This window comes from Agelaius phoeniceus, chromosome 5 (genome assembly GCF_051311805.1).
Source record: "Agelaius phoeniceus isolate bAgePho1 chromosome 5, bAgePho1.hap1, whole genome shotgun sequence".
NCBI lineage: Eukaryota > Metazoa > Chordata > Aves > Passeriformes > Icteridae > Agelaius > Agelaius phoeniceus.
The window spans coordinates 72,754,390-72,778,069 of record NC_135269.1 but is presented as its reverse complement, the minus strand read 5'-3'; the positions used below and the strand labels follow the sequence as shown (position 1 = coordinate 72,778,069).

General features: G+C 46.9%; 1 protein-coding gene and 1 long non-coding RNA gene across 3 annotated transcripts in view; both read right to left on the bottom strand.

Moving 5' to 3' along the window:
- Positions 1-4,905: 4,905 nt before the first annotated feature.
- UBE2H (ubiquitin conjugating enzyme E2 H) overlaps positions 4,906-23,680 on the bottom strand; it is a 55,165-nt gene continuing 36,390 nt past the window's right edge. For both annotated transcript variants that reach the window (XM_054631116.2, XM_077179318.1), the window contains exons 4-7: positions 13,648-13,687; positions 13,330-13,382; positions 10,118-10,246; positions 4,906-6,909 (exon numbers count right to left, since the gene is read on the bottom strand). In XM_054631116.2, the coding sequence (XP_054487091.1) occupies positions 6,785-6,909; positions 10,118-10,246; positions 13,330-13,382; positions 13,648-13,687 (347 nt within the window). In that variant the 3' untranslated portion in view covers positions 4,906-6,784. The remainder of the gene's footprint in view (positions 6,910-10,117; positions 10,247-13,329; positions 13,383-13,647; positions 13,688-23,680) is intronic.
- Positions 14,245-18,432, bottom strand: LOC143694178 (uncharacterized). Its single transcript, XR_013182527.1, has 2 exons — positions 15,733-18,432; positions 14,245-15,533 (listed from the first exon to the last, which is right to left on the bottom strand). It is a non-coding gene; the product is annotated as an uncharacterized LOC143694178 (long non-coding RNA).

Sequence of the window (23,680 nt, the reverse complement as noted above, 5' to 3'; positions counted from 1 at the left end):
TGGGATGAAGGGAGGAGTTGGGGAAAAGAGCTGAAAATTGGGAAGGAGCAAAGCAGAGAGGGAGGAACCCCGGCTCCAAGAGGCTCAGAATCACTGGATTTGGGGAAAACGGAGACATTTGTCACCAAAGGTGCCCTGAGCTGGGAGTGTTCTCTGCAGGGGCACTCCTGGGGTGTGACAGGGGCAGTGGTGGGATCCAGCTGGGCAGGTCCATCCCGGCTCCAGCCCCACCATTCCAGCCGGGCACACACACACACGTGTCCCGCAGGCCACGGCTCGCTCCCTTGGCACATCCTGAGCTGGAATTCGGGTCTGAATGGAGGAAGGAGGAGCCAAAGCCTTCCCCACACCCCCCTGCCCCTCCTGCCCTTCCCGGGGGTGCGGAGGGGCCGTGTCCCACGGCAATGTCATGCATTAGTAATGGCCACCGATCCCATCCGCCGGCGCTGACGGCATTTCTTCCAGCGGCAGGAACAATTGGGCCGTAACCGGAGCCGGCCCGGGGCCGGCCGGGAGGCTCAGGTGTCCCCCGGGGACAGCGGGGTCACCACACGGGGCCCGGCTCGTCTGGGTGCCCGCCTGGGCTCGGGGGCATCCGGATGGACACACGGATGGACACACGGATGGACACACGGATGGACACGCGGATGGACACGCGGATGGACACACGGATGGACACATGGATGGACACACGGATGGACACGTGGATGGACACACGGATGGACACACGGATGGACACGGGGATGGACACACGGATGGACACGCGGATGGACACGCGGATGGACACACGGATGGACACGCGGATGGACACACGGATGGACACGCGGATGGACACGCGGATGGACACACGGATGGACACACGGCACCGTCAGGCTGGGCAGGATCCCGGAGATCCCTGGGGCTCCCAGGGTGGAGGGTCCTGGAGTGTGGCACAGGGACGGAGCCAGGAGGGCTGGGAGTGCCCCGGAGCCACCAGGAGCAGCCCCAGGAGCAGAGCCCCGAGCAGCGGCCAGCGCTGGGCTGTCCCCATGTGTCACAGGGGCTGTGGGTGGCACCGGCCAGAGCCTGACAGGGGTGGCACCCACAGACCCTTGGGATGGCACCCCCAGACCCCTGGGGTAGCACCCACAGACCCCTGGGATGGCACCCAGAGACCCTTGGGGGTGGCACCCAGAGGTCCTTGGGGATGTCACCAACCAAAGCCTGATGGCGATGGCACCCAAATCTTCACAGGGGTGGCACCCAGGTCCCCACAGGGATGGCACCAAGCAGCAGCCAGAACCCAATGGAAATGGCACCCAAACCCCTTCAGGATGGCACCCAAAAGCCCGCAGGGAGAGCACCCAGAACTCCAGAGTCCTCAGTCCAACATTCCATGGGGACAGCACCCAAAGCCCTGTGGAAACCCAGAGACCCACGGGGATGGCACCCAGAACTCCACGGGCTGGCAGCCAGAACCCTGTGGGGCTGGCACCCAAAATCCCTGAGGGGTGGCACCCAGTGGAAATGGCCCCAAAGCCCCTCTGGGGTGGCACCCAGAGCCCATGGGACACCAAAAGTCCCATGGGAATGGCACCCAAAGCTCCTTGGGGACAACACCGAAAGCCCTGCAGTGGTAAAAGCCAGAGCTCCATGGGAATGTCACCTGGATCCCATGGTAATGTCACCTGGAGTCCCATGGGAATGTCACCTGGATCCCATGGGAATGTCACCTGGAGTCCCATGGGAATGTCACCTGGGTCCCATTGGAATGTCACCCACAGCCCCATTGGAATGTCACCCAGAGCCCCATGGGAATGTCACCCAGAGCCCCATGGGAATGTCACCCAGAGCCCCATGGCAATGTCACCCAGAGCTCCATGGCAATGTCACCCAGAGTCCCATGGCAATGTCACCCACAGCCCCATGGCAATGTCACCCAGAGTCCCATGGCAATGTCACCCACAGCCCCATGGCAATGTCACCCAGGTCCCATGGCAATGTCACCCAGAGTCCCATGGCAATGTCACCCGGGTCCCATGGCAATGTCACCCCCCAGTGATGCTCCCAGAGCCCCCGAGGTGTCACCCACATCCCCGGGAGCCCCAGGCCTTGCCCTTTGACCCCGTCACAGACCGGCCCGGGTGGCACCTCCGGGAGCAGGAGCAGCGCCTGCCACCAGCTCTGTCCCCCCTGTCACCCTAACAGTGACCCCCCAAACCACAGCCACGCCCCGAGGGGGACAGCGGGGACAGAGCAGCCATGGGGGCACTGCCGGGGGACACCCAGGACCGCGCCCGGCTCTGCCCCGGACTGGGAGCCACTGGTGGGGCACGGGGGCCACCTGCCGGGCAGAGGGGACAGCGACAGTGCCACCCCCGCTGGCCCTGGAGCCCCCGAGGGAGGGGACACAGCGAGGGGCGCGGGACTGTCCCCCCTGCCCGCCCTCCGCAGGGACACAGCCCGGGGACAGCGGCCGCAGGAGGTGGCCGGGGACAGTGGAGGTGGCCCGGGGACAGTGGAGGTGGCCGGGGACAGTGGAGGTGGCCCGGGGACAGTGGAGGTGGCCCGGGACAGTGTCACAGCCCCGCTGGCAGCAGGTGGCACTGGCGTGGCACAGAGCCGCCAGCGTGTCCCCAGGCTGGTGACAAACAGCCCCGAGCCGGGGAGGAGGAGGAGGAGGAGGATGATGGAGAGGAAGGTCGGGCTCAGCTCCAGCTGCGCGGTGGCAGCTGCGGGGGTCAGGGCGGGTGAGAGGGGACAAGGGACGTGCCAGCCCTGTCACCTTCCCTGGCCCTGCACAGCCCCTGGGGTCCCTGAGCCGCTCCCCCCGTTCCCCGCACACCTCATCCCAAATGAGGAGTGAGCACCCAGCAAACAGCCCCCTCCGCCTAATTAGCAGCGTTAATTAATGACACAGCTCCCGGGAATCCCGGGCAGCCTCACCTGGGACAGCTCCAGCTCCAGGAGACCCCGGCATCCAAGGAATGGGAGCAGTGAGTGCCTCGTGGTGCCTCATCCGGCCCCAAAATCCCAAAAATCCTAAAAATCATCCTGGGGCCGTGGCTGTGCCACAGGGACGGAAGGGCATCACCTGAAGGGCTGCGAAAGGAATGGGTGAGGTTGGAGAAGCCCCAGGAGCATCAGCCTCGCCACCATCGCCTCCAGGCGGTCACTGCAGGTGGGGAAGGGCCCGGCGGTGCCTCCGGGGATGCAGAGCCCGGGGCCGTCCCTGCAGCCCAAACACCAGGCAGATCTCAAGGTATGTACAGATTTTATTTAAAAAAAAAGAGGAAGTTTACAGTTGAATTATACACAGCTATTGGAGAGGTTATACCCAGAGGAGAGGCAGCTGTGCCACTCTACCAACACCAGGAAAAAAAGAGGAGAAAAAAAGGAAAAAGAACAAAAACTCAACCCAAGGGCAAAACCAGCCCCAGATCTCTGCTCTCACCTGACAGGAACCCAGCACGGGGGGGGAATTGTGGCTGTTGAAAGGGGCAGCAGGATGTGGAGGAGGGGGGAAAATGGGAAAAAAAGGGAAAAAATAAGAAAAATAAAAAAAAAGAAATAGTGAAAGATATCCCAGGTTCAGGGAGGAGGGAAGGGAGCACACACAGTGAGGGACGGGGTCAGGCTGGTGGCACAGCTCTGCTCCCTGGGCCAGCATCCCTGGGTGGGGACAAAGCCACCCCTGGGTGGGGACAGCTGGGGCAGAGGGGCCTGGCAGTGCCCACCCGGCCTCTCCTTCCATGGAAAACCTCGGGGCAAGAGGAGAAACAGCGGGGGCAGGGGGCAAAGGCTGCTCCCAAAGCAGCTCCAAGGGCTGTGGCAAAGCTTGGCAGTGAGGAGCTCAGAGCAGGGTGACGCCACCACCATGGGTGAAGAAGAAAACCACCCTGAAGATGGGAAAAGGAAGGACTGGAGATCATCAAATAAAGCTCTTGCTCCACCATGGTTCCACATTTCCATCCAGATTAGGTGGGTGAAGTTTTACAGACATCATTTTGTGAAGGGGAGATTATTTTGGGGGGAAAAGGGAGATTTGGGGTGAAAAGAGAAGAGGTGGGAGATGCAGGAGGGGAAGCAGCAGCAGGGTCTGAGGGGGGACACAGGGGAGCCCCCAGCCCACCCTGAGCACCTTCCCCTGCACCCTTCCCCAAGCACTTTGGCAGCTGCTTTCTCCTCCCAGGACAAAAGCTGGGCTTGGTCTCAGCCTGGCAAGGGCTGGGAATGGGCATTTTTGGGGCTGAGCCACCAGCGTGGAAGAGCTCAGTGAACCCATCCCGTGGTGTCTCACAGCCAGCTGTGCTTTCCCAATTTTTGGGGTTTTTTTTGGGAATCCCAGCTTAGTGTTTCCCATCCAGCAGTTGGATGCCCTAAATCCACGTCAGGGGAATGATGGAGATGAAAAACTCTGCAAGGGAAGGGGGTGAGGGAATTAGAACACTATTTTTATACAATATTGAAAAAATACAAATTTTTATTGTGATTTCTTTTTTTTTTTTTGGTTGCCTTTTTTTTTTTCTTTTTTGTTCTGTTTTTTGTGTTTTTTTCTCGTTTTTTGAAGCTTTTTAAACTGAAATCACCACCCAGCACTTGACTCTACTCCTAAGTAGCACCTACAAGTAAAGGTTTATAGCACAAGCAAAACTGCCAGGGCAGCAGGAAAGCGAGTTAAACGTGGCCCCTCCCTCCCCAAATTAATGAGCAAACAACGTGCTAGATAAGAGTTAATTACATCATTACATGTTAAATAATTAATATTACCCTCCAACAAGCCACAAATGCTAGATAGAGAACTTCAGCACAGTACTAGCCACAGCCCTACACCACTGCTGGGAGAGGATGGGGAGGAGGAGGAGGAGGAGGAGGAGGAGGAGAGGGAAAACCTTCGCTTCGTGCCCGGAATTAACAGAAAGGAAATTCATGGTAGGTTTTTTATTAAGGAAATTCATGCCAAAGCCAAGTGGGACTTGATGGAGTTTTTGTTTTCTCCCCCAAAAGCAACAGAAATAAAAGGAACTGATTGTGCTTTATGAATCTGAGGTGGGGTTGGGGTGTCCCAGCCCCAGCTCGGTGGAGTCTCGAAAGGAAAAGGAAACGAAGCCCAAGAATTCTGGGGAAATGCAAATGTACCAGTCTGACATTCAACACTCTGCTCCAGAGCCGCTCAGGGTGGGTTGATTTCTTCCTGCAGGTCGCATCACAAATGAAAAGATCTTGTCCAAACCCCTCCAAAAATCCCCAAAAGAAAACAGCAGGTAACATTCAGCTTTAAAAATTCATCTCAGCTTGAAGCTCCGATGCACAATTATCCCAATTCAAGTATCCCAAGGAGACATTTACTTATCAGATTTCTAGGAACAACAGCAAAAATAAAAAAAAAATCTCTCAGTTTGCTGCAAGACACCAGGAGAAATCCAACATTCCAATTCCCAAACATCCTGGAAAAAAACCCCAAAAAACCAAAAAAACCCAAAAAACCAAAAAAGAAAACCAAACCAACCAACAAAAAAAAAAACCAAAGAGCGAATTCATTTGCTTCCTCAATTGGTGCTTTTTAGGCTTTTTTTTTTATTCAGCTCAAATTTTGTGTGGGTTTTTTTTTTTTCTAGATAATTTTCTTTGTTAACTCTTAAGGAATTTTTATCCTGTTGTACACACACAAGCAGATGGGAACCAAGCTGGTGCAGAAGGGGGAGGAAAGAAAGATTTAAAAAGAGGAAAAAAAAAAGACCAAAAAAGGAAAATCAAAATCGGTGCCGATGGATTCGTGGACTTGGGCCAACGGGACAATTCCGTGGAGGAGCTGAAGCTCTGGCAAGGCCAATCCATCTGGTCAGAGGAGAATTCCCAGGACACAGCCAGCGTCTGTCAGGTGTCTGAACCACACTTCCAGCAAAAGAGGAGGGGGGGAAAAGAAAGGAAGAAAAAAAACCCCAAAATGCCAAAGCCAAGTGGGAGCCGTGGAAGGGCAGCGGGTTCCAGAGCGGGGCAGAGCAGGAGCCGGGCTCCAGGTGCATCCCAGCTCCAGGAGCTTCCTCCTCCTCGTCCGTGGCTGGTTCTGGCTGGTTCTGGGTGGTTCTGGGTGGTTCTTCCCTCCCGGGCGGAGCAGGAACAGCCCCAGCTCCTCCAGAGGCCCCGCAGGCAGCTCCGTCCCGCGGTTCGGGAGCGCAGGGAGGAGCCGCGGCTGAATTCCGTCCCAGCGAGTCCCGTGTGCTCCGGGCCCCTCCAGGCCTCTGCACGGCGCCGCTCCGGGGCTCAGCCCCTCCTGCTCACGGCCAAACACGGCCTGGAGGAGCCCCTTCCATCCCCTTCCATCCCTACAGCCCCGAGGGTTTGGACCTGGAGGGAACACCACCGGCATCTCAGGCGGAAACAGCAAATCCCACAGCAAATCCGTCTCTTTTCTCTACCTTTTGTTCGGATTTTTGGGGTTTTTTTGCTAACTCCCCCCCTCCCAGGGCAGCTGTTTGGTAGCACACCAAAGCTGGCTTGGCCAAATGGAAAATCTCAAGGCATGCATCCTGCATATTGCTACCAGAATGGAATGTTGGGAATGCTCTAATGCACCTCGGGAACCGGGACATGACCGAGAAAACCAAGACCTAAAGGATGATATATATATATTTATATATAAACACACACATATATATAAATATATATATATAGCTCAATGCTAGAATTCATAAAAACCTTGTTTAGTAATAAAAAAAATTGCTTTGTTTAAATATGAATATTATAGTCTGCTTCTCATGGTTAGGAAATTAGAGTCTCTCTGAAAAGCAGGTGGCCTCCTCTACTACAACTCCATGTCCTGAGCCTCATCTTCAGAGAAGTCAGACATGGAGCTCTCGGATGAGCTGTCCCCGGTGCCTTCTTCCTGTTCTTTTAGTGCTTCTTCTGTTGCATATTTCTGGATGTATTCTGGATGGCAGAGGAAAAAAAGCAAAAAATGGGATGTTCAGGGATAGGTAATCAACAGCTGCGGGATATTTGAGAAATCAGAGAAATGATTCCTTATGGAATTGGTGTAAAATATATATATTTATAAAAGAAAATATATGTATTAAAATATATAATAGATATTTAAATAGAAAAATACATATTTATGTATAAAAATATATATTTATGTTGTAAAATATAATTGTGAATAAAAATTATCATGAAATAGGATAAATGACCATACATGATTTATCAGTATTCATTTTTGTGATCATTTAAGTATATGAATTATAAATGGCACGTTTGATAAATCAGAGAAAAGATTTCTTATAGAATTGTTGTAAAATATATATATAAAAGAAAATGTATGTATAAAAAGATAAATATATAAATACATATTTAAATATATATAAATATATATTTTTATATAATATATGTATATATTTATGTTGTAAAATATAATTGTGAATAAAAATTATAATGAAATCAGATAAATTACCATAAATTATCACAAAAATTAATACTGATAAATCATGTAATATATAAATTATAAATGGCATGTTTGATAAATCAGAGAAAAGATCTCTTATAGAATTGTTGTAAAATAAATATATAAAAGAAAAAATATATAAAAATATATTTATATATATTTAAATATATATAAATATATATATTTTTATAATATATGTATATATTTATGTTGTAAAATATAATTGTGAATAAAATTATCATGAAATAGGATAAATGACCATAAATTATCACAAAAATTAACACTGATAAATCATGTAAGTATATAAATTATAAATGGCATGTTTGATAAATCAGATAAATGACTTCTTGTAGAATTGATAATGTAAAATACAACTATTTTACATAATAAAAATAAATAAAATAAAATAAAAAACATATAAATATATATATAAATAAATAAAAATTATTAAAATTATCATGAAATAGGATAAATTATCACAAAAATTAATACTGATAAATCATGTAATATATAAATTATAAATGGCGTGTTTGATAAATCAGATAAATGACTTCTTGTAAAATACAACTGTTTTACATAATAAAAATAAATAAAAATAAAATTGAAAAAATATATAAAATACATATAAATAAATAAAAACTATTAAAATGATCATGAAATAGGATAAATTATCACAAAAATTAATACTGTTAAATCATACAAGTACATAAATTATAAATGGCGTATTTGATAAATCAGATAAATGACTTCTTGTAAAATTGATAATGTAAAACACAACTGAATAAAAACGATGAAAATTCTCATGGAATAGGATAAATTTTCACAAAAATTAATACTGATAAATCCTCCAAGTACATAAATTCCAAATTATCCCATTGCCCAGAGCAGCAGCTGTGGCTGCCCCACCCTCAGCAATGTCCCAGGGCTTGGAGCAGCCTGGGCTGGGGGGGATTCCCTGGGATTTGGGTGCTCTTTGAGGTCCCTTCAGAGCCAAACCATTCCCGGGCTCTGTGGCACATCCTGGAGCTGGCTGCTCCCTCCCCAGAGCTTTCCCAGAACTCATCTCCCTCTGGAAAAGGGGGAATCCCAAGGGAGCTGCTGTTATTCCTGGCACACTCCCCCTTTGTGGGAACCTCTGGAATTCCCTCTGGGGTTATTCCAAACCCCCCCGGGCTCTGGCTGGAGCAGCTCTGGGAGCTGCAGGCCCCAGGCAGGACTGGAGGCCACCAGCACCTCCTCCCTGGCTGCTCCAGGGGACATTCCCACCTGCAGGCTGTGCCTCCTCCAGCCCAAGCTAAAACTCAGAGCCCTTCAAGCTTCACATGCCACTTTTTTATAGCCAGGAAAGCTCCTGGGCTGGGTTTTTTGGGAGGTTTAACCCAGGAAAAGTGAAATTTCCAGGGAGTTTCCATGATGAGTGGGACATTGATTGGGATTTGTGTGGGGATTTTCAGTCCATCAAGGAAAAAAAAACCCCAAAATATCTAAATAGTGCCAGAGCATCTCGCACAGAAGGGTGCTCAGGAAGGGGAAGCCTCATGGCACCAATTCCTCCCAGGAAAAGCCCACTGGGTTCCTGTGTCCCAGAGCCTGGAGCAGCAGGAAGGAGCTGTGCTCACAGCCCTGGTGTTCCAAGGGACCCCACTGCAACTCCAGACACCTGGGCTGGCACAAGTGACCCAGACATGTCCTGAGCTCCCACAAAAACTCAGCCTGGACATCCTCCAGCTGTTCCTCACCCTCCCAAAGGAGATCCCCTAAGAAATCTTCCAGAGAGGAGGCAGAGAAGAAAAGGAATGACACATTTTGGGGCACACCTCTGTGCCTGTGCCCCCCTCCCCAGAGCACCAGGAACAATCCCTGTGCTCCCAGAGATGAAAACAGCAGGAGCAGCAGCAATAAATAAAACATTGGATTTGCACTCCCAGAGCACAGGGGCTGCCAGGCTCCTCTGCAGCACTTTGAACGTGCCCAAGGTTCTTTTTTAGAACAGGGGATGGCAGAGTTTTAGCTCCATCCCACCCTTGTCACGCAATCCTGGCAGGAGCTGCTGCACTCAGGGCTCTGGGATTTATGGAATGCGTTCCAAGCACTCCCAACTCCTTCCAGATCATCTGTACCTGGCTGCAGGGGTGGGAATGAGGGAGCAGGTTCTCCCTTCATCCCCAGGGATGTCCTCAGAGCTTCCTCTGGTGAAATCTGGTTTTTCTGGCTTTTTTCCAAGGGTATTTTTGGGTTCTGTTTTCATGAAAGCCTGGAGGACTCTCAGTGCTGACACTGGAGATTCTATCTGACAGATTATTTTTCTGGTTGCAATTGTTTTGCCCTTCCCTGGTATAAAAAAGCAGGGAATGGACTTTGGGATACTGAGCAGGGCAGATCTGCAGGGAAGTCTCCACAATCCTGTCAGAGGAATCAGCCAAGGGAGGCTGAATAATTCACAATTTCCATCAAATTTTGAGAGTTCTACCCTCAAAAATCAGGGCATTTCACACCAGAACAGTGACTCCAGGTTTAACCACTCCTGGGTGATGTGGCAGAGCTGATCCCAGCTTTTGGGATACCTGAGCTTTCCCAATTCCTGACCCCTCCCTCCTTCACATCATCCCATGGAAGGGGAAAAGCCAGGCAGAACCTGCAGCCAAGAGCCATCATTGCCTCGGGATGGAATCCCAATTAACTCCGCTAATTAGGCCTCACCTTTAATTTTCTGTTTGTACTCTTCTGGTCGGTGGAGGTACATGGCTGCAGCGTCCCCATTGAGAGGATCTATGGGGTTGGGATAGGCCAGCAGCTGGGGCAGGAACGACTCAAAAATATTGGTGAGATCTGCAAGGCAAACACAACCTTGGTGTCAGTGTCCCCAAGGCAGGGCCAGCCCAAAAAACCACCCTGAACACCCAGACAGCAGCACAAACTCCAAGGGAAACACTCTGGGAATGAGGGGGAATAAAGGGAGGAAAATCAAAACTGAAAATAAAGGTTGATGGAATCAAAACTGAAAATAAAGGTTGATGGAATCAAAAGTGAAAATAAAGGCTGATGGAATCAAAAATGAAAATAAAGCTGATGCTGCAGCTCCAGCTCCTCACAAACTCCTCATCCCCACACACACATGCTGATAGCCATGGGTTCAGCAAGGAGGGGATGGTGCTGATCCCGACCCTAAATCCTGCCTGGAACTTTGGGGAAAACCAAGGAAAGGGTGGAGAGGGTGGGGAACACGCTGGGAATGAAACAATCCCTTCCTTCACACTGTCCTGGGGCTCAAGCCTCCCAAATGGAAGAGCTGCTCTGCAGGCAAGGACAGGAGCATCCTCTCCCTGCTCTCCTTCCCAAGGATTCCCCCCAGCCCCATTCCATGCACACAAACTGCCCAGGCCAGGAGCAGCTCCATGGAAATCCTCCTTTTGTCCTGATCCAGGAACGAGCACAATTCTCTGCTCCTTTCTCTGAACTGCAAATTCTCCTGTGCCAACAAAAATAAAACTCCTCACAATCTCCTCATGCTGATATCCATGGGTTAAGCAAGGAAGGGGATGGAATTTTCCTGATTTTTCATCCTGGCTGGAAAAATCGGGAAAAAGTCCCAACCAACAGTGCTGTGCTTTGGCCTTGCCTGAATTCTTTACCTCTTCCAATCCCTATTTCAATGGAAGCTCTCTGCCATGGAGCAGGGCTGGAGCTCAGCCTCTGAGGCCCTTCCAACCCAAACCATTCCATGATTGTGTGGAAAACACAAAGTTCTTCCAGAGCTTTCCATGATCTGGTTAGCAGCAACCAGCACTAAAAATCCATCAATTGAGGGAATGTGCAGAGCCCCCAGGAATCTGTCACCAAACAATGCAGAGCAGGAAACTGCCCAGGGTGCCCGGGGATGCACAAACCCCTCTTGGGAAGCACCAACTCCCATTGCAGAGCTGGGGAGGGCAGGAGCCAGCCCTGGGCCATCATCCCTCCTTGGAAATGCTCCTGCTCTGGGGGATTCCTGTGGGAACGTTCCAGAAATCTTGGATCTGTCTCTGGTTCCTTGTGCCAGGAAAATCCTGTGGGTGAGCATCTCCACCTGTCCCTGCTCCTGGAAAAAAGCTGGAGCCCATTCCTGAGCCACCCCAGAGCTGCTGAATTCAATGCCCAGAGCCCTCAACGTCCCAAAAAGTTCCCCACCAAAGGGGAAGGAGATCTCCAGGTGCTCTCCCTGTGCAAGAGCTCCTCCAGCTCTGGGATGCAGCCACAGAATTCCAGGCTCCAGCTCTGGATGAGGTGCCCAGGTTTGAGAGGAGCTCCTGGGATGGAGCACAGCAGCACCTGGAGAAAGGATCTGAACCCCAAAAGGGACCCCAGGAAGCAGCAGGAGTGCCCTGGGTGGGTATTCCCTGGGTCTGAACCCCAAAAGGATCCCAGGAAGCAGCAGGAATGCTCTGGGTGGATATTCCCTGGATGTGAACCCCAAAAGGACCCCAGGAAGCAGCAGGAGTGCCCTGGGTGGGTATTCCCTGGATGTGAACCCCAAAAGGGACCCCAGGAAGCAGCAGGAGTGCCCTGGGTGGGTATTCCCTGGGTCTGAACCCCAAAAGGGACCCCAGGAAGCAGCAGGAGTGCCCTGGGTGGGTATTCCCTGGATGTGAACCCCAAAAGGGACCCCAGGAAGCAGCAGGAATGCTCTGGGTGGGTATTCCCTGGATCTGAACCCCAAAAGGACCCCAGGAAGCAGCAGGAGTGCCCTGGGTGGGTATTCCCTGGATCTGAACCCCAGAAGGATCCCAGGAAGCAGCAGGAGTGCCCTGGGTGGGTATTCCCTGCCCTGGCACTGCCTGGCCCTTGGCAGCTGCAATTCCCAGGGACTGAATTTGGGCCCTGGCAGCAAAAAGCTGATTTGAGTTGGTGAAATTGGTGCCAGGTGCCTCCCCTTGGCTCAGGAGCCTCTCTGTGGCCGCTGAGGGCTCCTGAGGATGAGGGAGCCCTGGAATCCCTTGGGGCTCACAGGACACCCAGGAAAATGAGGTTTTCCTGAAGGAGGTGCCCCACACCTGAACCAAAAGATAAATTTTGTTTTCCAGCTGGTTGTGCAGGAATTTCAGCCCCAGCACTGAGGAAGGAGCAGGAATTGAACCAAGAGGTGCTCAGGAATTTTTTTGGTGCATATTCCAGGTTTCTCCCACCTTGGTTGCTGCTGGAATTCTCTCACCCAGATCCTCTGCCAGCTCTGCCTCAAAGGAATTGAAAAATTCCTTTTTTAAATGCAAAAAGGAGAGGAATTATTCCTCCTTTTCCATTTCTTTGTGAGGTGCTGCTGGAATCTTGGATTGATTTTAGAGGGAATTAAGCCCAGTGTCCCCCTGCAGCTCCAAGGCAGGCCCTGGAATGCTGGAGCACAAAACCACTGGAATTATTCCTTGTTATCCTTTTTGTGGGGGAGCTGATCTCCCACAACAAATCCATGCTGTGATCCTCATCCTCCACCACATGGCAACTCCAGAGTTCCAACGAGGAATTCCAGCTAAAATCAGTTTTCCAGGGAAGAACCTGAAGGATTTGATGCCCACATTCCCCTGGATTTCTTCCACAGAGTGTACCTGGAATATCTGAAATTCCCATTTTTAAACAGAGACTCAGCTGTGCTCCTCCTAACAGTTCCAGCTTTCTCTAAGTTGTATTTTAAATCGATTTGGTTTTTAAATTGACCTGTTTATCCCTAAAAAGCAGATTTTTAACCAGAAATGAGCCCATGGAAACCACTCTGCAGCATCAGAGGCAACACCTCCTCCTAACCTGTAAAAAAATCTTATTTTTCTCGAGATCTTGGCTCGGGGAGGAGTTTCAAATTCAGTAAAAAAACCCAAAATCAAAGGCAAAAAACCTCCAAAAAGTGGTCAGAAATCATCAGTGGCAGAGGGAAATGCCCAACTCACCGTAGAGAGCTGTCCAGGTTTGATTGATTACATCTAGACATACAGTTCCTGACCTGGAACACACGGAGAAAATGGAATTAACACTGCAAAACACTCTGGGCATTGAAAAACTCCTCGCCAGCCCCTTCCCCGGGGCCTGGGGTAAGCCCTGATTGATTCCTATTTATGGCCTTTAACCACCTCCATCTTCCCACTCTGCCCAGCAGAAAATAAACTGGAATTGTACTGCCAGGGAGGCTCCACACAGGCAGGAAATGGTGGGGAAATAGTTGAGATTTTGCAGGATTTTCCACAAAGATGAAGGAAGGATTTACTCACGCCTCGTCAATGTTGGGATGGAAGATTTTATTCATGAATCCTGCAAGGAGAAACAGAGGGAAATGAGCAGAAAAACCCCCAAAAATATAATTTTTTTTACATGAGAAGTCTGGAATTTATAGACCAAGGAGCCAAAGCCATCCCAGCCATAAATAACCTTTAAAATAAGCAGGCACCATTCCCACCCTGGGTCCATTCCCTCACATTCCAGGGAATCCTGAAGTCAGGAAATTCAGGAAAAGTCTGCAGTGCAACCACAAAGATTTTGTTGGATCCTGAAAATTCCTGTCCAGGAGCCCAGGGGAGCTCCCCCATTTGATGATCTGGGCTTAGAAGGGCCAATCTGAACACAAATTTTAGCCCAACATTTGAATTTTAAAATATATTTTATATCTATTTTCTATATATTATATATATATATATATATACACACACATATATATAAATATAATATATATTATATATTATAATATATAATATATATAATATATAGTAATTATAATATTATAATGCATATTATATATAATATTATAATATTATATATTATAATATTATTTATTTATTTATTTATAATATTTTAATATATATATCAATATATTTTTCCCAACAGAGATTTTCTATGAGCTTGGTATCACAACATTACTCTACAGTTATGAGCCAGGGAGGCAATAATTGAAATTTTCCATCAATACAGCAATTAATTCTCCTGTTGGTGCCTCTGGTCTCCTAAAAAACAAGTTTAGGAGGAGGGAGCTTGATGTGGCTTTGTCCACATTTCAGATTTCTGGATTTGAGAGGGATTTTGAGTTGCAAATTAAATTGTGAGATAAATAAAATAAATTTTGAAATCAAAACTAAATAAATTTATTTTGAATTTTTTTAAATAAAAAAATATATTCAGAATAAAAATTTGAAAATGGTTTCAAGCCTTACAATGTCCCCAACACGTGAATCAAAAGATAAATTTTGTTTTCCAGCTGCCAACTTCAACCCCAAGTTCAGGACATTTGGAAGCCCCAAACACTCTTTTTTATCCCATAAATAATGATAAAATAAAACACATCAATGGGATTATGCACCATCCCCAGCCTGTGGGGAAGCAAAGCACATCCATCCAAAAAAATAAAAGTTTCCAATGATGGCTGAGAGCGACTGCAGAACCCAGGATCCCAAACTCCTCAACAGGGGAACCCAAATATCCGGATGTGGGACAAACTGAACATGGATCAGGGGGGAATGAATTCCTGCATTCCTGGCTTGGATAAATCACCTGGGATCTGCCCACAGGGGGGGCTCCAACCAGGAAAAGCTGCTTCCAAAACCTGGAGTTGCTTTTTGGATTGAGAATTCACCATAAATCCTCATTTTCCCTGTTGTGCCACCTTTTTATTGAGAATTCGCCATAAATTCTCCTTTTCTATGTTGTGCCACCTTTCTGAATTGAGAATTCACCATAAATCCTCCTTTTCCCTGTTGTGCCACCTTTTTATTGAGAATTTGCAATAAATCCTCCTTTTCCCTGTTGTGCCACCTTTTTATTGAGAATTTGCCATAAATTCTCCTTTTCCCTGCTGTGCCACCTTTCTGAATTGAGAATTTGCCATAAATTCTCCTTTTCTATGTTGTGCCACCTTTCTGAATTGAGAATTTGCCATAAATTCTCCTTTTCTCTGTTCTGTCATCTTTTTGGATTGAGAATTTGCCATAAATTCTCCTTTTCCCTGCTGTGCCACCTTTCTGAATTGAGAATTTGCCATAAATTCTCCTTTTCTATGTTGTGCCACCTTTCTGAATTGAGAATTTGCCATAAATTCTCCTTTTCTCTGTTCTGTCATCTTTTTGGATTGAGAATTTGCAATAAATTCTCCTTTTCCCTGTTGTGCCACCTTTTTATTGAGAATTTGCCATAAATTCTCCTTTTCCCTGTTGTGCCACCTTTTTATTGAGAATTTACCATAAATCCTCATTTTCTCTGTTCTGTCATTTTTTTGGATTGAGAATTTGCCATAAATCCTCCTTTTCCCTGTTGTGCCACCTTTTTTATTGAGAATTTGCCATAAATCCTCCTTTTCCCTGTTGTGCCACCATCCCAGAGATCCCAGCAAACACAGCCCAGGTGGGAATTTCCCTGAATTCTGCAGGAATCCTTTTAAACCAACAGCAACTCTTGCTTCTGACAGGGATAAAAACAGGGAAGAAACTCATGTCTGGGATATTGACTCCATCCATGGAAAAAGCTCCTTCCAGGACTCAAAAAACACGGAAGTTTTCTATTCAGAGCAGCCAAAAAAGCCTGAAAAAATCCGCATTTAACCATTTAAATGCTGCCAACCTCCCCCACCTTCATGTGAACCCCAGGAGAGGCACTGGGGGCCTCCCTGCCCAAAGCAGGAGCAGCCCCAGGTGAGTGCAGCACGGAGCCCAGCTGGGGCTGAAATCCCTCCCTTGTTTCCCAGGAATTGGGACACAATCACAACCCCAGCCTTGCTTGGACTGGGGGATCCTCCACAAACCCAAGGCTGAAGCCAGAACCACCTCCAGGAGGAGGGAGAGCTCCAAACATCTCCACGCTACCAAGGGAATTTCAGGAACAGCCTGGCAGGATTCAGCTGCAAGAGCTGGAGCAGATTTACCAAGGGAAGCTGGAGTTCCATCAAATATTTACATTCTGCAGCTCCCACAAGTTGAAATCAGGTCATGGATCCATTTTGCTGAGCTGAGCTGCAGCGAGCGCTGATCCCGACCCTAAATCCTGCCTGGAACTTTGGGGGAAACCAAAGAAAGGGTGGAGAGGGTGGGGAGCACACTGGGAATGAAACAATCCCTTCCTTCACACTGTCCTGGGGCTCAAGCCTCCCAAATGGAAGAGCTGCTCTGCAGGCAAGGACAGGAGCATCCTCTCCCTGCTCTCCTTCCCAAGGATTCCCCCCAGCCCCATTCCATGCACACAAACTGCCCAGGCCAGGAGCAGCTCCATGGAAATCCTCCTTTTGTCCTGATCCAGGAACGAGCACAATTCTCTGCTCCTTTCTCTGAACTGCAAATTCTCCTGTGCCAACAAAAATAAAACTCCTCACAACCTCCTCATGCTGATATCCATGGGTTAAGCAAGGAATTTTCCTGATTTTTAATCCTGGCTGGAAAAATCGGGAAAAACTCCCAACCAACAGTGCTGTGCTTTGGCCTTGCCTGAATTCTTTACCTCTTCCAATCCCTATTTCAATGGAAGCTCTCTGCCATGGAGCAGGGCTGGAGCCTCTGAGGTCCTCCCAAGCCCAACCATTCCATGGAAAGCACAAAGCTCTTCCAGAGCTTTCCATGATCTGGTTAGCAGCAACCAGCACTAAAAACCTGACTGGCTCTGTGTTTATTTTTATGGATAAAAAGGACACAGTGCCCATAAACATCCAGCTAAAAATGAAATTCCAAGTTCTACAGGAAGCAGGAGGGAGGGGAAAAATTAATTCCCAGCACTGGGGCAGGTTGATTGTCACACAGCACATCCCTGTGAATGCCCTGTGCAGGAATCCAGGTGAGCATTCCATCAGACAGCTCCGGGATTTTGGGGTTCTCTCCATGACATGGAGCTGAGGTCACAGCAGGGATTCCAGCTGCTGCACTGGTTACAAATATCTAATTTAATATTTTACAGCCAAATTCCCACTGAACTCCTGGAAAAGGCAGTGCTTGGGAAGGCTGTGAGCAGCACAGTCCACACCCCTTCTGTATGGAGAAAGGTTACAAATATCTAATTTAATATTTTAAATCAAAATTCCCACTGAACTCCTGGAAAAGGCAGTGCTTGGGAAGGGCGTGAGCAGCACAATCCACACCCTTTCTGTATGGACTCCAGGATTGCCTCTGGAATAAAAGCATAAAATCCATGTGGATAAAAAGGCTTTGGGTGATAACAGAAAAGCCCTGGACATCCCTAAGGAATTCCACACCAGGAAGGGATGCACATGTTCCCACCCTGGAAAACCAACCTGGGAAACCAACCTGGTGCTGCACCCACAGCTGGAGTGAGAATTCCCTGGATTGCCAAAAACCCTGGAGGAGCAGGGGTGTTAAATTCAAACCCCAGCTCACCAAAGGCTGGCAATTCCTCGGGGCTGGAAACTGGGAATGGGGAAGATTCCCACCCTAATACCTTGGGAATGGAGAAGATTCCCACCCTAATGCCTGGATAACTTAGGAATGGGGAAAATTCCCACCCCAATACCTGGAAAATTCGGGAAACCTGGAAGATTCCCACCCTAATACCTTGGGAATGTGGAAGATTCCCACCCCAACTCCTGAATAATTGGGAAATGTGGAAGATTCCCACCCTAATACCAGAATGACTTGGGAAACCTGGAAGATTCCCACCCCAATACCTGGATAACCTGGAAATGTGGAAGATTCCCACCCTAACACTGGGATAACTTGGGAATGTGGAAGATTCCCACCCTAATACCTGGATAATTTGGGAATGTAGGAGATTCCCACCCTAATACCTGGATAAGCTGGAAATGGAGAAGATTCCCAAGCCAATACCTGGATAACTTGGGAATGGGGAAGATTCCCACCCTAACATCTGGATAATTGGGAAATGTAGGAGATTCCCACCCTAATACCTGGGAAACCTGGAAATGGGGAAGATTCCCACCTCAATACCTGGATAATTGGGAAATGTGGGAAATTCCCACCCTAATCCCTGGACAACATGGATGATTCCCATCCTAATACCTGGATAATTGGGAAATGTGAAAGATTCCCACCCTAACACCTTGGGAATGTGGAAGATTCCCATCCAAACTCCTGAATAACTGGGAAATGTGGAAGATTCCCACCTCAATACCTCAGTAATTTGGGAAACCTGGAAGATTCCCACCCCAACTCCTGGATAACCTGGAAATGTGGGAGATTTCCACCCTAATACCTGGATAACTTGGGAATGTGGAAGATTCCCACCCCAATACCTGGATAATTAGGAAATGTGGAAGATTCCCACCCTAACACCGGGATAACCCGTAAATGGGGAAGATTCCCACCCTGATATCTGGATAATTGGGAATGGGGAAGATTCCCACCCTAACACCTGGATAATTGGGAAATGTAGGAGATTCCCACCTCAATACCTGGGAAACATTGAAAATGGGGAAGATTCCCACCATAATACCTGGAAAACATGGAAGATTCCCACCTCAATACCTGGATAATTAGGAAATGGAGAAGATTCCCACCTCAATACCTGGATAACTTGGGAATGTGGAAGATTCCCACCCTAACACCTGGATAATTGGGGAATGTAGGAGATCCCCACCCTAATACCTGGGAAACCTGGAAATGGGGAAGATTCCCACTGTAATACCTGGGAAACATGGAAGATTCCCTCCTAATACCTTGGGAATATAGAAGATTCCCACCCTAATACCAGGATAACCTGGGAATCCTGGAAGATTTCCACCCTAATACCAGGATAACTTGGGAATGGGGAAGATTCCCACCCTAATACCTGGATAATTGGGAAATGTGGAAGATTCCCACCCTAACACCTTGGGAATGTGAGAGATTCCCACCCCAATACCTGGATAACCTGGGCATCCTGGAAGATTCCCACCCCAATACCAGGATAACCTGGGAATCCTGGAAGATTCCCACCCCAATACCAGGATAACTGGGCAATGGGGAAGACTCCCACAGAATCCCAGGATGGTTTGGGTTGAAGGGCTCATCAAGCTCATCCATCCCCCCTGCCATGGGGACATTTCCCACATTTTCCTGGTTGTTTTTCCACTGTCCAGGCAGAGCTGAGAGTCTGGGAGCTAAGTGGGAAGAGGAAAGGGGGACATTCCCAAGGGCACATCCCAATCTGCCAGCCTTGCCAGGATGACACCAATGTGCTCTGTGCTTATCTGGGCAAAGAGAAAGGACACAGTGAGCACAAACATCCATGAAAATGAAAATCCAGGTGCACTTTGGGATCCGTTCCAGAGGATTTCCCACCCACCCCAAAGTCCCCACACGTGGATTTGCTCATGGATTGAGGCCAGCTGGACACTTCTCCCTCCCCAGGCACCCAAGGGCCTGCAAGGGAAGTGGTTTTTAAATTGAAATGTTGGGTTTTTAACCCCACTTCGGACCAATTTCAGGGACTCCCTGCCTGGGAGCCACCCCAAGAAGGCTGAGGACCCGTGGCAGGAGCTGGGGAGAGGGCACCAGGACCAATCCTCTGGGGATGGCCTGGGGATGCTCCCATTTTCCAGGGATGCTCCCAGCCTGGAGCTTCACTCCCTGTCAGGTCCCTCCTTGGCAAAGGCTCAAATTGATTTTTGAGGGAATTTGAAGTGAGGAGCCCTCTAGGAGCACTCACTAACACAAGGAGTTTGTATCCCTCAGATCCCAGGAGCTTCCCAAAACAATAAATGGAGCACAAGCCAGGAGAAATCTGTGAAATCCTGGCTGGAATTCAATGAAATTTAAAAGAAAATAAATAAATTAAATCCAGCTGCATTCCTGTACCAGCTGCCACAATGCCTCATTCTACACACAAATATATATATATTTATACATCTATTCCATATGTTCTGTGCACACACCAGGTGTTCTGCTGGGAAAACACTTGGAAAAAAAGGGGAAACAGAAATGCAAGGGAAAATAGAAATATCTGCACCTGCAGGTAACTGGGACAGAGATGGAGGAAAATGAGAGCTGGGTGTGAGGATACAGAAAATATAATAATACAGATAATACAATATAGAAATAAAGATATAAAATTTATAAATATAGATAAATTTATAAATTTAGATAAATTTATAAATATAGATAAATCTATAAATATAGATAAATTTATAAATATATATAGTTTATAACTATAGATAGAATTTATAAATATAGAGAGAGTTTGTAAATATAGAGATTTTTTTTTATAAAAATATGTCGCATATATAGAATTTATTTGAGAAATTGAGGCTCTGGGCATTGTGAGTGTAAATTTTCCAGTTGTGGTATTTGATTATTAACAAATCCTGCAGATTTTAAACTAGATAGTAAATAAATAGTAAATAAATTCCAGGTTGTTTCTGCTGTATCCAAGCAAGGCAGGACATTCCCAGTCTGGATTTCCTCCTGTTTGTGGCATTAAGGAGAATTCATCTCCAGCTCTCTGCAGGAGCAGGGAGTGATCAAAAACACCAAATTCCCACAAATTCCTGTGACCTGGAGCTCCAAGGAGCTCTCCCAGTCCTCCCCAATTCCTCTTTGGGAAAGCAGGAAAGGAAGGAATTTCCCTGAAGATTTTAAATCCCAGGAAAAGGAGAGAAACAGAATCCCAAACAGGGAAAGGAAAACCCCAAACAGGGAAAGGAAAATCCCAAACAGGGAAAGGAAAATCCCAAACAGGGAAAAGGAGAGAAGCAGAATCCCAAACAGGGAAAGGAGAATCCCAAACAGGGAAAGGAGAATCCCAAACAGGGAAAGGAGAATCCCAGACAGGGAAAGGAGAATCCCAAACAGGGAAAGGAGAAAAGAAAAATCCTAAACAGGGAAAAGGAGAATCCCAAAGAAGGAAAAGAGAATCCCAAACAGGGAAAAGGAAAATCCCGAACAGGGAAAGGAGAGAAGAAAAATCCCAAACAGGGAAAAGGAGAATCCTAAACGGGGAAAGGAGAATCCCTAACGGGGAAAAGAAAATCCCAAACAGGGCAAGGAAAATCCTCAACAGGGAAAGGAGAATCCCAAACAGGGAAAAGGAGAATCCTAAGAAGGGAAATGAGAATCCTAAAAAGGGAAATGAGAATCCTAAAGAGGGAAAGGAGAATCCCAAACAGGTAAAGGAAAATCCCAAACAGGTAAAGGAAAATCCCAAACAGGAATCCCACAATTATTACCCAGAACTCAGGCAGGGTTAGGAATGGGAAAATTCTCATTTCCATCATTCCCAGTCTCTAAAAATCAGAGATTTCCACAGGAAATTCCGTCCCTATTAATAATTGTAATTATTTTCCAGAGCTCAGGCAGGGTTAGGAATGGGAAAATTCTCATTTCCATCACTTCCATCTCTAAAAATCAGAGATTTCCATAGGAAACTCCTTCCCTATTAATAATTGTAATTATTTTCCAGAGCTCAGGCAGGGTTAGGAATGGGAAAATTCTAATTTCCATCGCTCCCAGTGCTCCCAGTCTCTAAAAATGACAGATTTCCACAGCAAACTTCTTCCCTGTTAATTATAATTATTTTCCAGGCAGGGTTAGGAATGGGAGAATTCTCATTTCCATCGCTCCCAGTCCTAAAAATCAGAGATTTCCACAGGAAACTTCTTCCCTATTAATTACAATTATTTTCCAGAGCTCAGGCTGGGTTAGAATGGGAGAATTCTCATTTCCATCACTCCCAGTGCTCCCAGTCTCTAAAAATCAGAGATTTCCACAGGAAACTTCTTCCCTATTAATTACAATTATTTTCCAGGCAGGGTTAGTTAGGAATGGGAGAATTCTCATTTCCCTCATTCCCAGTCTCTAAAAATCAGAGATTTCCAGAGGAAACTCCATCCTTATTAATTATAATTATTTTCCAGAGCTCAGACTATGTTGGGAATGGGAAAATTCTCATTTCCATCACTTCCATCTCTAAAAATCAGAGATTTCCATAGGAAACTTCTTCCCTGTTAATTATAATTATTACCCAGAGCTCAAGCAGGGTTAGGAATGGGAAAATTCTCATTTCCCTCATTCCCAGTCTCTAAAAATCAGAGATTTCCACAGGAAACTTCTTCCCTATTAATAATTGTAATTATTACCCAGAGCTCAGGCAGGGTTAGAATGGGAGAATTCTCATTTCCATCACTCCCAGTCCTAAAAATCAGAGATTTCCACAGGAAACTTCTTCCCTATTAATTACAATTATTTTCCAGAGCTCAAGCAGGGTTAGGAATGGGAAAATTCTCATTTCCATCATTCCCAGTCTCTAAAAATGACAGATTTCCATAGGAAATTCCTTCCCTATTAATTATAATTATTTTCCAGGCAGGGTTAGGAATGGGAAAATTCTCATTTCCATCGCTCCCAGTCTCTAAAAATCAGAGATTTCCATAGGAAATTCCTTCCCTATTAATTACAATTATTTTCCAGAGCTCAGGCTGGGTTAGGAATGGGAAAATTCTCATTTCCATCACTCCCAGTCCTAAAAATCAGAGATTTCCATAGGAAACTCCTTCCCTATTAACTATAATTATTTTCCAGGCAGGGTTAGTTAGGAATGGGAAAATTCTCATTTCTCTCATTCCCAGTCTCTAAAAATCAGAGATTTCCACAGATAACTTCTTCCCTATTAATTACAATTATTTTCCAGAGCTCAGGCTGGGTTAGAATGGGAAAAGTCTCATTTCCATCACTCCCAGTCTCTAAAAATGACAGATTTCCATAGGAAACTTCTTCCCTGTTAATTATAATTATTACCCAGAGCTCAGGCAGAGTTAGGAATGGGAAAATTCTCATTTCCATCGCTCCCAGTCTCTAAAAATCAGAGATTTCCATAGGAAACTCCTTCCCTATTAATAATTACAATTATTACCCAGAGCTCAGGCTGGGTTAGAATGGGAAAATTCTCATTTCCATCACTTCCAGTCTCTAAAAATGACAGATTTCCATAGGAAAGTTCTTCCCTGTTAATTATAATTATTACCCAGAGCTCAGGCAGGGTTAGGAATGGGAATTCCATCACTCCCAGTCCTAAAAATCAGAGATTTCCACAGGAAACTCCTTCCCTATTAATTATAATTTTTTTCCAGAGCTCAAGCTGGGTTAGGAATGGCAGAATTCTCATTTCCATCATTCCCAGTCTCTAAAAATCAGAGATTTCCATAGGAAACTCCTTCCCTATTAATTATAATTATTACCCAGAGCTCAGGCAGGGTTAGTTAGGAATGGCAGAATTCTCATTTCCATCACTCCCAGTCTCTAAAAATCAGAGATTTCAATAGGAAATTCCTTCCCTATTAATTATAATTATTTTCCAGGCAGGGTTAGGAATGGGAGAATTCTCATTTCCCTC